This window comes from Cryptomeria japonica, chromosome 5, assembly GCF_030272615.1.
Source record: "Cryptomeria japonica chromosome 5, Sugi_1.0, whole genome shotgun sequence".
In the NCBI taxonomy this organism is placed as follows: Eukaryota; Viridiplantae; Streptophyta; class Pinopsida; order Cupressales; family Cupressaceae; genus Cryptomeria; species Cryptomeria japonica.
Genome location: NC_081409.1, coordinates 807,878,991 through 807,895,063, shown reverse-complemented (window position 1 = coordinate 807,895,063; position 16,073 = coordinate 807,878,991). Strand labels below are relative to the sequence as shown.

Sequence of the window (16,073 nt, the reverse complement as noted above, 5' to 3'; positions counted from 1 at the left end):
TACATGCTTGGCAACAATTTCTACCTTCTCCTCCTACTCTACTCTGAATGCTAATTGCTTCTGCTATCAACTATTATCTATTAACCTTTACAAACGAGGAGAGCAAGCCTTTTATAGACTTCCCTTTACCAATGAATGGCCCAGATCAAATCCAAATCAATGGCCAAGATAGAAAGATAGAAACCCTAGTTAGGGTTTTTACACCCATTACATAACATTTAATGCTTGACAAAATCACTTAGAAGTGTGGCTAATAAGTATTCAATAAATGAAATCTAATATTTGTCCTATTTTTGAGATGATAGGTCTTGGCCTCTTATATTATTGTGTAGTGTAGAATTCTGGCAACTGATCATGCTATTTTTGTGTCACAGACTAAGTATTCTAGGCCATTTCTAGGAAAATTCATGATGATTGAGTTTAATGCAACATCTACACCAATCAAATGTGGGATTAAAGTTTCAATTTCTAGTAATTCGCTACTGAATCAATATATGCCAATTGGTGAATGGTTTGATTTATCTTACTACTACTTTACTAGACCAATGTTTTGTAGTATTTACCTATCTTAATTCATGTATAAGCCACAAGTACATTAGCAAGCTGCAAAAAGAGTGCTTCGATATGTCAAAGGAATCCTTGGCTTTGGCATTTTCTAGCAATGATATGTGGACTTCATGCTCTTTGAATATGCTAATTTTGATTGGGTCATATTGGTTGATGCTAGGAAGTTTACAACAGGCCATGTATTCACTCTTGGTTTAGTTGTAATTTCTAGGTCAAGCAAGGTACAACATATAGGTGTTTATCTTCATATAAGGCATCATTCAGTACAGGTTGCAAGGTGAGGTGGCTGTGAAGGACATTGGTCAATCTTCAACTTTGACCAAATGATACTAACTCACCTTTTGTGACAATCAAAATGTGCTCACGGTGGTGAAGAACCTTATCAATAATGCCAGAACCAAGCATGGTGAATTTCATCATGATTACACCTGCCAGTGGATCAATAATGAAGGTGTTTATCGCTATTGTTGTTCTGCAAAGGAGCAGATTGCTAACATAATGATGAACCTCCTGAAAGAGAAAGTTTTCAAATTTAGAGATAAACTGTTTAGTTTCATCATTAAGTTAATATAAAGCTAGAAAAGTTGGCAAAATATTTGTTTGAGTTTTCTTAATAACAGGCAAAATTTTATGCCTAAACCATAAGCATGTTGGTAATTTGTTTCATGGTTATTGCTTGTAATCAGTTTGCCAGCTTAAATATAACAACATCATAAAATGTAATGAGATGACTTTTTTCAATAAGGGTAAGGGTAACATGTCTATACTTTCTCAAGTGTAGTATGCATACTATGCCTGGAAGTCTTCTATGCCAGAGTCGGTGTCCAGTCGTCATTTAAGTCTTGTTTTCTTCATGTTCTATTTAGAAATCATACTTTAATATCATTAAACCTTTTCTTCAAGAGTTGCCGTATATACTTCATTTTTCTTCTTGTTCTCGATATGTCAATGTTGATTTATTCAGATTTTAGTCTTCAAAGAAATAGAGAGAAAAGGAAAGAAGAAGCTAAGGATTTTGTTGTATCCAATTCCTGCTCTATTTTTTACTGTTTTTATTATCAGTATTGAAATTTGGTTCTCAACATATTGTTCAATGCACTTTTCAACATTAAACTTGTGGCATGTTATTGGGTAGGTTTTGATATCTTTGCAAGATCAGATCTTGGAACAATGGTTAACTATATGAACATAAACCGGATGCCCTTGGAAGTTAATCATAAAAAAGACTGACGAGTTCAATATATCAGATGGTATTGGGCTAATCTTTGGCTGGTTTGGAAATGGAATAAAATACTTTATTTTGCCACGTAATAATGATGGGCAAGCTACATCCATGATGATCCAACCCTAATAATATTTGTTAGGATTTAGTGTTAATAAATGGTGAATTAAAATGTGTTTTTATCAGTAGCCCGAGTAAATATGATCCTATTTTTTGGTGACTGCTTTTTGGGGGTGTGATTAAAAGGGGTTTTGTTCTTCTCTATCAATATATCATTGATGAAAGATGTCGAGTGGAATCAGCTCACACTATAGACTTTATTATTTTATCTTACTTAATCTAGTCTGCCACTATGTTCATTCATGCTTCTAAAATTTTATTAATCAAGTTAAATCTGATTTACAGGTAGATTCAGTTGAAGGGCCAATGCCACAAACACGATTTGTTTTGAAGAAAGCTCTAGAATTCGGGCATTCTGTCGTAGTTGTGGTGAATAAGATTGATAGGTCTTCAGCTCGTCCTGATTATGTTGTCAATGCAACTTTTGAGCTTTTTATTGAACTAAATGCTACTGATGAGCAGGTGACTTTTGTACCACACTTTTTCATGTTTTTATTTAAAATCTGATAGTGTGTTTGTCAATAAATTTGCTCTCAAGTCCAAGCATTAACTGTATTATAAATGCAGTGTGACTTTCAAGTTGTATATGCAAGTGCTATCAAGGGCCAAGCTGGGTTGAGCCCAGACAATATTGGAAATGACCTTGGTCCTCTTTTTGAAGCAATCCTTCGATGCATACCTGAACCAACTATTGATCCTAATGGCCCATTTCAGATGCTCGTATGTTCGCTGTTCACATCATTTCTCTTTCAGTCAATATAAGTAGATTGTTCTTTCTTCACATTTTGACATATTCATTAGCTTTCCAAGACATGGTGTGGTGATGAGCATTCTAATTGGAATTTTAATTGCAAAATTAGGCTGAGTATTGACATCTTAGCTAAATTTAACAAACAGATATGCTGACAAAATTCTCTTTAATTACATGCAAAAATACCCGATATCTAAACCTCATTTAATAATAAAAAAATCTTATGCTTTATGTATAACAAGCCATAAATTGTCTAAACTTCTCACAAGGCTAGTTCTCATTTGCAATTGTTTCACTTTTCAGTTAGAGTTGGAAAATGGACCATCAAGTTCTTCTGCAAATGGAGTTTGTAGTTGAAGCTTTGCAAGAATTTTTTGGAAAGATAATAATAACATCCAAATTGAAAGAAAAATTCTCTTTTTGTTTTTTGGGCCAGATATCTAAACCTCATTCAATAATCAAAAGATCTTATGCTTTATGTATAACAAGCCATAAATTGCCTACACTTGTCACAAGGCTAAGTCTCATTTGCAATTGTTTCACTTTTCAGTTAGAGTTGGAAAATGGACCATTAAGTTTTTCTGCAAATGGAGTTTGTAGTTGAAGCTTTGCAAGAATTTTTTGGAAAGATAATAATAACATCCAAATTGAAAGAAAAATTCTCTTTTTGTTTTGTGCCAGATATCTAAACCTCATTCAATAATCAAGAAATCTAATGCTTTATGTGTAACAAGCCATACATTGTCTAAACTTGTCACAAGGCTAAGTCTCATTTGCAATTGTTTTGCTTTTCAGTTAGAGTTGGAAAATGGACCATTAAGTTTTTCTGCAAATGGAGTTTGTAGTTGAAGCTTTGCAAGATTTTTTTGGAAAGATAATAATAAAATCCAAATTAAAAGAAAAATTCTCTTTTTGTTTTTTGGGCCAGATACGCAAATCCATTGTTTTATCATAAAGGATCTGTCAATATTTATCCATTCTCTCTATATACTTAATTGACCTTAAGTTGAAAAATTTTAAATGAAGTTTTATATGCTTTTGGATATTTGCTTGAGAAGAGTTCTATATGTTTTTTTTTTCTCACCAAATTTTATTTGTCTGTCTTCTTTCACAAACATTTGAATTTAAACATTTCATACTTCATTTTTTAATGAGCTAGTCTACCCTGGTTTTGTTTGGGTATAGTAATTTATATCAGATGTCCTCCTTAGGGCTTTACAATGGTTGACAAGGTTATTTCTTATGAACAAACTTGAAGTAACAAATTTATAACCTATTAACAAATGTTGAAATTTGCAGGCAACAAATTTGGATTTTGATGAACACAAAGGACGAATAGTTATTGGGAGGGTAAATTCTGGTACTGTGCACAGAGGTATGGAGATAAAGGTAAAGGTTATTTTAGATATACAGAAAGATACAGTAGATTTTATGCCACATTTAACTTTTATATTAGATATATATTTTAACAAATGTGGATTTGAGATGTGGGAAAGTATTGCTGTATATGGTTAGTTGAAGATAACGCCAGAATTTTATTTGCATGACATTTCTTATGGACTATGGGAAAAATCTAGTTCAATATATTTTGCAAGTAAAAACAGGAATCCTTACTACATAATTTACAATGATAAAGAAATTCCCAAATCGAATGTAAGAAATCTCAATACCAGAGTAATGGTAAATCTACAGAGTAGGCCATCTGCTGGCTACTTCTTTTATAGCTTTTTAATTGAACAAGGTGAAGGTTATAATCTATTCCACAGAATCTTTTCTTAAAACATATTTGCCACTGTTACACTTTGGCTTCTAGGGTCTGTTGTGTATGAGTTATGTATTATGTCGTACTTTGTCGTTAATGTTGTTTTACTTGACTTCTTGTTCAATCAAGTGTTTCTTAACATTACATCTTTCAACAATGTCTTCGACTCTTAGTTTTAAAGGATGCTTTTAAAAGGCACCTTGACTTTTTGCAAAAGTAGACTTTTGTAATTGATTTCCAAAAGAAGCCCAAAAGAAAGAGAAGATTTTATTCATATTATTATTTCATATCAAAATTGTTTTCTAATTGATGTGGCTGTTTTCATGGAATAGAAATGTTAGTTGAATGCTTTGAATAGGACATTTGGACAAACCACGATAATATCTTTTATGCTATGAAAAATAGGAAGGTGGTAAGAGTGATAGTTTTATTTTAAATATTTTAGAAATCTTTTCACATATGCTGAAGTATCTGTTAAGTTGAAGATTTCTGATGAGAATATTTCTATTCTTGATACTTACAATTTTACCTTTCTAACATATGCTGTTTTTCTACAAGTCTAACATTATTTGCTTTGTTCATCTGATTTTTTTAGGTCTTAATCAGGTATTTATGTTATAAATTTTATTGCAACTCTTATTAATTGGAACTTTTACAGGTGTGTACATCAGATGAAAACTTTAGATTGGGTAAAGTCAGTGAACTGTTTGTATATGAGAATTTTACAAAAGTTCCAGCTGAAATGGTCGAAGCTGGAGATATTTGTGCTCTCTGTGGTATAAGTGATGTCCTTGTACGTATATATGTTCTTTTGTTCATCCATTAAAAATCCCCAATTTGCATTCCTAATCATGTCCATGGTGAAGCTGATTTCTTTTGAGTAATTTTCAAGGTAATACTGAAATGTATAGCTTTTTGTTATGGTCAATGCAGATTGGTGAAACTCTGGCAGATAAAGTTAATGGCTCAGCTTTGCCTGGAATTAAAATTGAAGAACCTACTGTGAAAATGGCATTTTCAATTAACACTTCACCATTTGTGGGGCGTGAGGTTTGCTCCTTAATTAAGTCAAATAATGTTTATGTACTTATTGCAGACACTTATACTGACCGAGCTAATCCTTTGTTTATTTTGACAACTTTTCAGGGGAAACATGTGACAAGCAGAAAAATTAGGGAACGTCTTTATCGTGAACTTGAGAGGAATTTGGCAATGAAAGTTGAAGATGGGGAAACAGCTGATACATTCATTATTAGTGGGAGGGGTACATTACACATAACCATACTAATTGAGAACATGTAGGTGTATATGGATCCTTATTTTCTCCAAGCTGGATATGGTTAATTATAATAATATGTTCTTTTGCAAGTTGCGACACATTTATAATTATGGAGCTACTTTCTTATCAATGTGCAGCTATTTATTGTGAATATCTTATTATCAAAGGGAACCTTTGACAATGTTTTTGGCATTTTGATCTTGTAGGCGGAGGGAAGGATTTGAATTTATGGTAGGCCCACCTAAAGTTATAAACAAAAAAGTGAACGATAAATTGTTTGAACCCTATGAGGTACAATACTATCCTCATTATCCTAGATTTCTATTATTGATTTCTGAATCATATAAAGTGTAAAATGATGAGAAGCTGATGATCGTATATGCATCTTTTAATCTCAAACATTACTTCTCATATGCTAGAAATAATGAAACGCAGATTGCTATTGTTGAAGTACCAGAAACATACGTGGGTGGTGTTGTGGAGCTCCTGGGAAAACGCCGTGGTCAGATGCTTGATGTCCAAGCCACAGGGTTTGTCCTTTCTCACACCCTGTTATCTTTAATACAGACGTTTTGGTAAATATTCTACATACAAAACAACATGAAGTAGAACTTATAGTACCAAGACAAGATGGAAGCCTTGCAATATCTATATGCAAACTCTCATGTTCAAATCAGCAATTAACTGCAGAAAAATCTATGTATGTTTATTTTGCACGTCAGCTAAAGTTAGCTTTTCTCTAAGTTATTTGTATCCCATCAATTTTTGCACTGTTTTACGTTGATTTTCCTATACTGACATTTATACTTATCTATTTATATGTTGAGATGCCTGAGGATATATAAGACCTTTGTTTTCACTTTGATTTGCCTTTTACATGCTCACTACCATTTTGTGTTTGACAGCATGCTGTCTCTATTTTGGTGGTGAACTAAACTATGCTTCTGAATGCAAGTTTTGGTCACCTCTTACGGTCCTTCAAAATATTTCTCGTGTCCCATCAGATGTTTAAATAAAGTCTAGACTATCACAGGTTACAAATACGGGCTTGCAACTTTGAAGTCTGTGAGACACGACGACTATAATTTTAAGAGGCATTAGTAACTATCTTGCCCACACTGGGAAGGCATTCTTGTCTCAATCAGTATGAGCATTCTACCATGCAAATTAGAATATGATTAACTGATTACTTAAATGAATTCAATACCTTGTATCCTGCTAAGGTCTGCCCTCACAGCAACATGTCTTGGTGTTTGCCACGGAAATGTTCATAATCACACTTATTTGGATAGGTGTTCGTCAATCATATTGTATTCTTTCAGTAGTTTTATATACCAGACAGACAATACCGCATCTCACTCCAGACTGAGGGTTGTCTTAGAGTTGACAATAAATATAGTAATAATTTTAGAAGCACACACACAGAGTTCTATGTAATGTCCCCGACTAGGAGGCTGCCAATTCTCATTGAATAACATACATCACTATTCATTATTTTGCCATAAATTAATTGCCTAAACTAAATAACTATGTTTGCTCATAGTACAACTGATATTGTCCATATTCAAGCCCAAGTCTTACTTCCTTCTAATTCCCAGCCCTGGATGGGGATTTACTTGTCTAGGGTGCAATGACACCAGCTCCATAATGAATACCAGATTTCAGGAACACCAATCCATTCACCCTTGGGGCTTACCTGATTTGGGATGGGTTTACTCCGCCTCTCCCTAACAACACCACGTCTCTCCTTATGGTGGGGAAGAATTAGAATTGAATAAGTACTTAGTGAATATATTGATACCTCATTGTACTATGAACATATATATTCATATAAAAGAAATTAAACATAACTGATATATGTGACTGATTTTCCTATAACTGTCACATATGAAACTATGAAATGTATAGTCAGATGAAACATATTGCATTACAGCTACGTGTAAGCTTGCATTTTAATTAGAGTTATTGTTAATATGATTATAAGAGAATATCAATGCACAAGTTAGATACAGCATACCGGTCTGCTGTCACAATACTAATTGCAATATTCTGATGTAAACGTATAGGGTTTCCAGATCAGATTCTTCTGCCAATCGTATTATTACTTCCTTTATTTTCCTTTGAACTCCTTTTTTTTATCCTTTTTCAATCTGATTTGATGGTTGCAGATAATATATATTCACTTCTGATTCCTTATATCAGATTCCGTACTCTTGGTTGATGATTTTCATATTCCTCCATTTGATATATATATATCACATACCCTTTCAGCATTGATGAGACATGTCTTCTCATTGCATCCCTTAACTTAAACTGCACCTTATAAGAAGCATTACTAATTATATTTAAATCGCATCATTTGGTGACCATAATAAAATCGCTCCCAGTAAGATTACACCTCCTCTTAACAGTCAAAGACTGTATTACTGTCGCTGCATAGCACTCTTTCACATGCAGTCAAATGTTGCATTATGGTTGCTGCCGTATACTGATCTCTATTGTCGTTTCTTTAACATGATTGCTGCCTACATTAGACTCATCAATAATTATTGTTGTGTATTCATAAGACTTGCACACCATTATCATTGGCAATTAATATGTACTTGTATCAATGTTAATAAATTCATTAGTTATCTTGCAAAGGGGGTTGAGTTGGGTTTCAGAAGATTGTGAAGTCTTGTTCCAAGACAATTTTCTCTTATTAACTATGGCACTGGTATAAGTATCATGGCAGGGATATGACATTCTATGGTTGAAAATAGAAATTGGAATTAATTTTTATATGGCCCCAGAGTCTCTCACAGATTATGCAACCCTTGATAGCTTCTTCTTGACTAGAACTTTGGCTGTCTCTTGTTTTAGTTTGAGTGGATTATACTATAATTTTATGTTTTTATGTCCTTTTCCTATTCTTGGGATCAAGTTGACCCTCTTTGCATGTGGTTTTACTTTCAACTTCATTCCTTGTCTTGGAGAGTTCATCGTTCTTAATGAACCATATTTAAATAAATATTAAATTTGAAGGTGGCATAAATTGGCTTGCTAGACCATTTCTCTAAATTTCTCTTTATTTTGCACTTGTAGAATTTCTTGCTTCTTCAATCTTCATTCTAAATGAACAAGTGGACTTCTTTACTTCTTTTCAAAACTTCTGAACTTCCATTTTTGTTGGTCGTATGTATTAAATTGTCAAATTTGGAGAAATATTTCTATAAAGACGAAAAATCTTAAAGGAAAACCAAACATAACTTGTTATGGGAGGTGGTTCCTGTTGATGTGTTTTTATGCACTTCATACACAAAATAAAATGCCAAGGTATCTTATCCTCTCTTGATCAAAATCTCCTCTTATGCTAAACTTCGTGATCATATGAGGTGACTCCAAGGTTTCTATTGTCAGGCCTTGATGTGTGGATAAGCTCAATGGTTTGATGTGATATTGCTGGTATCACAAAGGGACTTACATTTAGCTTGAACTCTGCTGGAACTTAGATTCTAACTACTTGCTTGGAAAATAAAAGGGCAATTGAGATAGGGTTTAGGTAGTCTAATCCAATCCTAAGAATGTAGGAACTAATTGTCGACTAGGTGTGACCAAACTAAGCTTTGTTTCGCCACCACTGAACAACTACACAAAATTGATGCAATCTCCTAAGGGTAAACAAATGATTTTTATATCACCAATGCACATCAAACACACAAAGAATGAGCATGAAGTAATAGAAGTTAAGCTTTTACATAAGTTCAGTTGACTACGCACTGCAATTTACAATCAACGAATTACTAGTATGAACATTAGGTACACCATTCATCAACAATGATATCTTCCATTCATCTAACCAACTTTAAAGCAAAGGAGAAGTAGAGAACAGGCAACATGTTGAATTAAAGGAGCCACAATATGTTAATTTTGATCAGATTATAGTAGGTAGGTACTTTTAAATTTTAATCTATGTTTTGATCACAGTTCCCAATGAATATTGGTCTCCTAACTTATGAATGACAATCTGAGATTATCCAATCCAATCAACTCGAGTATATAGACTGTCTAATTGGTTGTATTTGATCCAATATATAGGATATATATGATCTGCTATTGGTTCCCTCCAGTCTGCTAAAGTATTCAGTCTTTTATGACATGCTCTCACAATAGGCTATGCATATATATTGATCTGCAATCAACATATGTAATTGCTGATGTTAATCTGATTGCCACCGACTGTTGAGTGTAACTATCGATCGGCATAGATCCACGAATATATGTAGATATAGATCCGACCTTTTATTATAATGCAACCTCTACAATTTAATATTTATGCACTCCTAAATACGCCTTGCTTAATTGTTATTATGAACTGTATATATTTGACTTATTACGTATAGCATTCTTCAGGAACTGCTGTATTTCAAAACTAGTTGTATCGCTGTATATATATTATCGATCTCTCTTGCTACGTTATATCTCTGCCTTATTGTATTCTGTATCTATCACCCTCCCAAAGGAATTACATTGTAAGATATAGGAAACCCGAGGTCGTGACTCTACACGGAGGGACATGATCCTTTTGGAGGCAAACCAACACATTGATGTAATCGGTATCTATAACTAAACCAATTAAACACAATCAGTTATGTGCAAACACACATCACCGGTAATTAGACAACACGATAATAATAAGGACCGGTAATGAAATCTAGATATCGATAGTTGGTTATACATATCGACAACAATCATTAGCTACTGTTCTTTCATATTGATTATATATATTAACTAATATCGATTTAATATATTAGGCAATTAATATCATTTTTCATTAATAGCTGATATACATAATTGTCTAAGGCCGATCGACCAATTAGACAATTACGTTGTCTCTGTTGGTCCTAATAGATTTTGACCGTAGCTATTCTATCATCAACACTCCCTCTTAGCTAGGGAGGAATCCTTCTTAACCTTTATAAGTTGCATCACCTCTTGTGATGATAGAAGTAGCCTCATTGTATGTGAAGAGGAAGATATCAACTCACTGTGATATTAAGTATTTATGGCATGTCCATGGATATCAAGTCACATGATATCCACCATAAATGTCTCTTTAGATCATATTCACCATTATGGCTTGTCCACAGATATCACGTCTCATGATATCCACCATCATGGTATGTCTAAAGAAATTATTACATGGCATGTCCACGGATTTCACGTCACATGAAATCCACCATGAATATCTCTTTATGTAATATCTACCATTATGGCTTGTCCACAGATATCACGTCTCATGATATCACCATTATGGTATATCCATAGAAATTACTACTAGAGATATAAACCATTATGACATATCCATAGATATCACGTCTCATGATATCCATCATAATGGTGAGATCAATCAATATCGTAAGATTGTCACTTTACGATAATGATCAAATGTACAAGTGTTCACTATTGAGAGATCGTCACCTCACAATAATGTTCACAGGGGCTCATCAAGCACTGAACCAAAATTGTCACGGAGTCACACACATGACATCTACCATGAACCATATCAGAGGGTGTAGATAAGGGCTTTCTCCTTAAGTCTTTGTCAAAGAGAAATGCAATCACAAGAGTTTACACTTTAAAACATCTTTTGAAAATAAGAATACATTAGTGAATAGCATACCTTTCCACCATGTCTCTAACATAGTGATACTTGATCTCCACATGCTTTGACCTTTCATGAAATACAAGGTTGGAGTTTGCATCACTCTTGGTGTATTCCAAGCTCACCAAGTATTCATCTATCTAGGAATATCATGACCTAGAAGTCAGCATAAAGGCCTTCCAACTTACATAAATGAGACTCCATCCCATGAATAATAGTCCTTTGATTGATCACTAGAGAAACCATCTTGACATGGTCCACTCCCTTTGAACCAATATAACCAAGATCCTCGGATATCAATAGAAGCACATCCTCTTAGCTGCTCCCTCTGTCACGGAAGCATCCCCTGCTCACATGGTTCTAATCATGGAAGATATTTTTTTTTAGGAGACTCTTATCATCTGGTATGATCCTCATACGGTCGGAAGTGCTAGATCGAAAACCACCATGGATCTATTGTCATAAGATCAAGCCCTAGGCAGGAATATGATCATCTTGAGATTTAGAACAAAATCCCCTTTCAGTATGCTCCCTCTCACTGAGAGAGCCCTCTTGTCTCAATCTTGGCTTTGAACCCTAGATGCTATCGTTACTAGCACAAGTGCCTCTATGACTTTCACTAGTGAACTGTTGCACCTCTGCAGGTAGATATTTGTTTTATAAAAAATATGGAAATGCAAAATCTCAGAATCTCCACTAAAGTCCTTTGCATATTCCTCCTGAATTTTAATCTCTTCATCACAAATAGAACTTCAAAACACTATAGCTTGAAAAGCAATGGATTGTGATTCTAAAGATGTCCTAAATGTAAGGGACAAATTTCTCATAGTAAATTGAAGAAATTTAAAACACAAGATATCCAAATGCAGTTGTTGTAAGCAAACATCTACTGACAAAGTTGTTTCACAAATAACACGCATAATGTAATTACATGAATTAACAAAAAAACTCCATATTAAATTCATGAACATTATTCAACCAAAAAGAAAACTTATCTCTTTCAAATCAGAATATGAATCCATCCGAATCCTTTTGTGGAGGATTTTCACCAACATCCGCAATGGAAGCTTGAGGCATAGTCCTGGTTGGACATTGCAATGCATAGTGACCATATTTGTCACATCTAAAGCATTGGATTTCTGAAATATCCTTCCTTCTTTTGAATGTAGGAGCACCATTAGATTCCTTATCTTTCTTCCTTTTGAAATGTCCTTTCTTACTTTTCATCTTTGTGGAGTGGGAGGCAAGAACATGAATATCTTCATTTATTGAGCTTTGGTCAATGCCTCTGATAGCCAATCTAGACTCTTCGTGAATGCAATCTTGCTTTCATTGATCAAACTTAGGAAGTTTTGATCTTGCACTTATCCCTTGAATAAATGCCTCCCATGAGGAGGGGAGACCATTTAGTACCAGCATGGTTAACTCTTTGCTCTCTATTGTGTGACCTATAGTAGAGAGTTGATCTTTTAATTCAGTAATCCTCATGAAGTATGAGGTGATGAATTCGCCTTTTGTCATTTTGATATGATGGAGTTGTTGCTTTAGAGCAAGAGCTCGGCTTGTGTTGTATATCTCATACATGTTCTCTAATGATTTGAACATGCCATAGGCAGTCTCCATCTTGGAGATAATTGGCACAATATGATCTTTCACTGAGTCAACTAACATCTTCATGGCTTTATTGTTCTTTCTCATCCATTGAAGCTTTTCATCTTCTTCTTCTGGTTCTGGTATGGCTTTCTTCACAAATCCATCTAATTCGTTTTCACTCAAGGCAAGCATCATTCTGAACTTCCAAGATACGAAATTAGATGCTCCCTCGAGTCTGTCTTCAACTCTAATCCCATTCACCATCTTGATGTTGATAGGAGGTGATGATTTTGAAGATAGTAGTAGAAGAATAATCTCGCTTTTGTAAATCTGATCTGATCTTTTCCTTAACCTAGCTCTGATACCATGTTAATTTTGATCAGATTATAGTAGGTAGGTACTTTAAAATTTTAATTTATGTTTTGATCACAGTTCCCAATGAATATTGGTCTCCTAACTTATGAATGACAATCTGAGATTATCCTGTCCAATCAACTTGAGTATATAGACTGTCTAATTGGTTGTATTTGATCCAATATATAGGATATATATGTTCTGCTATTGGTTCCCTCCATTCTGCTAAAGTATTCAGTCTTTTATGATATGCTCTCACAATAGGCTATGCATATATTATTGATCTGCAATCAATATATGTAATTGCTGATGTTAATCTGATTGCCACCGACTGTTGAGTGTAACTATCGATTGGCATAGATCCACAAATATATGTAGATATACATCCGACCTTTGATTATAATGCAACCTCTACAATTTAATATTTATGCACTCCTAAATACGCCTTGCTCAATTGTTATTATGAACTGTATATATTTGACTTATTACGTATAGCATTCTTCAGGAACTGCTGTATTTCAAAACTAGTTGTATCGCTGTATATATATTATTGATCTCTCTTGCTACGTTATATATCCGCCTTATTGTATTCTGTATCTATCACCCTCCCAAAGGAATTACATTGTAAGATATAGGAAACCCGAGGTCGTGACTCTCACGAAGGGACATGATCCTTTTGGAGGCAAACGGATACATTGATGTAATCAGTATCTATAACTAAACCAATTAAACATAATCAGTTATGTGCAAACACACATCACCGGTAATTAGACAACACGATAATAATAAGGATTGATAATGAAATCTAGATATTGATAGTCGGTTATATATATCGACAGCAATCATTAGCTACTGTTCTTTCATATTGATTATATATATTAACTAATATCGATTTAATATTGTTTAATATATTAGGCAATTAATATCGGTTTTCATTAATAGCTGATATACGTAATTGTCTAAGGCCGATCGGCCAATTAGACAATTACGTTGTCTCTGTCGGTCCTAATAGATTCCGACCTTAGCTATTCTATCATCAACACAATACAATTATTATCACGCAACACGTTTTCTTGTGGAAAGGAAGGTTGAGAAGTGTTCCTTCACCACTTCAATTTTTTTGGAATCATGGTGTTGTTCTTAAACTCGTTAAATACTCATTGCAGTCATTTGATTCTTTTTCCATTTTCTCAAGCATTTCCTCGGAACTGATATTTTCATTAGATTGGATATATCGAAGGAAAGTTTTTTTTTCATTGAAATTTTTAGAAGTTCATTCGATGCCCAAATGGTTTACTACATCATCTCAATACATGTGTGTATAGGATACTAAGTACAGCGTGTAGTGGTATTCTTACATTAATTGTGCTCTTTGCGCATTGTCTCTCTGCCTTTTTACCATATAAAACTGCAGTACCATGTTTTCCTTCACCTGTTTGCATTAGTTGGTGATTATCTCCGTTGTTAAAATTCACTTTAAAAACAAAATTCTTAGAAGATCCTTCCATAGATGTAATCAAAATTTTGTATTTTATTGCTCATAACAGATTTTAGCAATACCACTTTTGGTAAATATATGTATGGTAGATTTTTCTGATATACTCATTTTGTGTCTCATAAAATGGAGATTTGGTCATGTTCGCAACTTTATCATTTCTGTCATCCTATATTGCCAGTTCAAGTTCAGTGGTTTGCTGATTTATTTTCCCTTGGGATTGGTGTGTGTGTGTGTATGTGTGTATTTGCACAGAGTGTACAAAACTAAATACAGAATATAGTTGATAATTGATAATTTAATGTCAATTGTCAAATTAAATCAAAATGGTTTATACAGTGCATGAGTACATGTAAAATCAGTAGAAACTTTGAACTCTCAAATCATCTTATTGTTGTTCATTGGGAGCATTTATGTCATCTGCTAGTTCATTGGAAGGACAAGCAGTGCTGGTGCCAGTACTGGCTGCACCATGCAACTGACACTGCGCAGCAGCCTTGTACACCTCATCCTTGAGCTAAACTAAGGAAAGATGTTACTTAGGGTTAGCATTTTTTATATTTTTGCCTCTTTCCTTAATTTGCTTTTGGGTCTCAAGCAGATTTTCCATGGGGTTATCCAGCGTCCTGTCCCACCCCTGTATTTGGCTGAGTCCAGAGACCTGGGCCTGGACCTGGGGCAAACTGAGGCCAGATCTGGATCAGGATCTGAACCCAGACCAGACTAGACCGGTTCTCATTTGGCCAGGGTTCCAACAGATCCTGGTAACATAGGTGTCATCATAAAATCATGTTATTTTTGTGTCCATCATATAAGTAAAGATTATCCACAAAAACATTTTTCCATTTGCCTTTATGGAAGTAATATGAGCAATCTTGCTGCCAGATTCCTTTTTGATGTACCAACTTGTTATTGCTTGCAAGCTTTAAAACAAAACCATAATCTTCTTTCATATTTGTCCAATAAACAAAGTTCATCATAACTTTACTTTTTCATCTATTTTGTGACATACAAAGGGTTTTCCATAGTTTTTAATTCCACAAGTACGGTCAATATCCTTTATGTAAACTATAAGATGATATTTTTGATATTCTTAATTTTTGTATTATCACAACCACTTATTATAATAGGGATAGAAGTGAACACTGCCATCTTCTATGTTCTAAGTGAATGTAGACATTTTCCATCCTTTCAGACATTTCCCAGACATGTAGTTGTCAATTATATTCAGTCGATGAAGTGAACAATGCTTCAGGTTTTTTAACAGGACTTATATCCTATTCACA

At 34.1% G+C, this 16,073-nt stretch overlaps 1 protein-coding gene across 3 annotated transcripts in view; it reads left to right on the top strand.

The window, feature by feature from the left end:
• LOC131042256 (putative elongation factor TypA-like SVR3, chloroplastic) overlaps window positions 1–16,073 on the top strand; it is a 108,597-nt gene that overhangs the window by 52,352 nt on the left and 40,172 nt on the right. For 2 of the 3 annotated variants that reach the window (XM_057975603.2, XM_057975597.2), the window contains exons 4-11: window positions 2,195–2,371; window positions 2,477–2,629; window positions 3,960–4,049; window positions 5,081–5,215; window positions 5,356–5,472; window positions 5,569–5,720; window positions 5,908–5,992; window positions 6,137–6,231. In XM_057975603.2, coding sequence (XP_057831586.1) covers window positions 2,195–2,371; window positions 2,477–2,629; window positions 3,960–4,049; window positions 5,081–5,215; window positions 5,356–5,472; window positions 5,569–5,720; window positions 5,908–5,992; window positions 6,137–6,231 — 1,004 coding nt within the window. The remainder of the gene's footprint in view (window positions 1–2,194; window positions 2,372–2,476; window positions 2,630–3,959; window positions 4,050–5,080; window positions 5,216–5,355; window positions 5,473–5,568; window positions 5,721–5,907; window positions 5,993–6,136; window positions 6,232–16,073) is intronic. The other variant, XM_057975609.2, reaches the window with a different exon arrangement.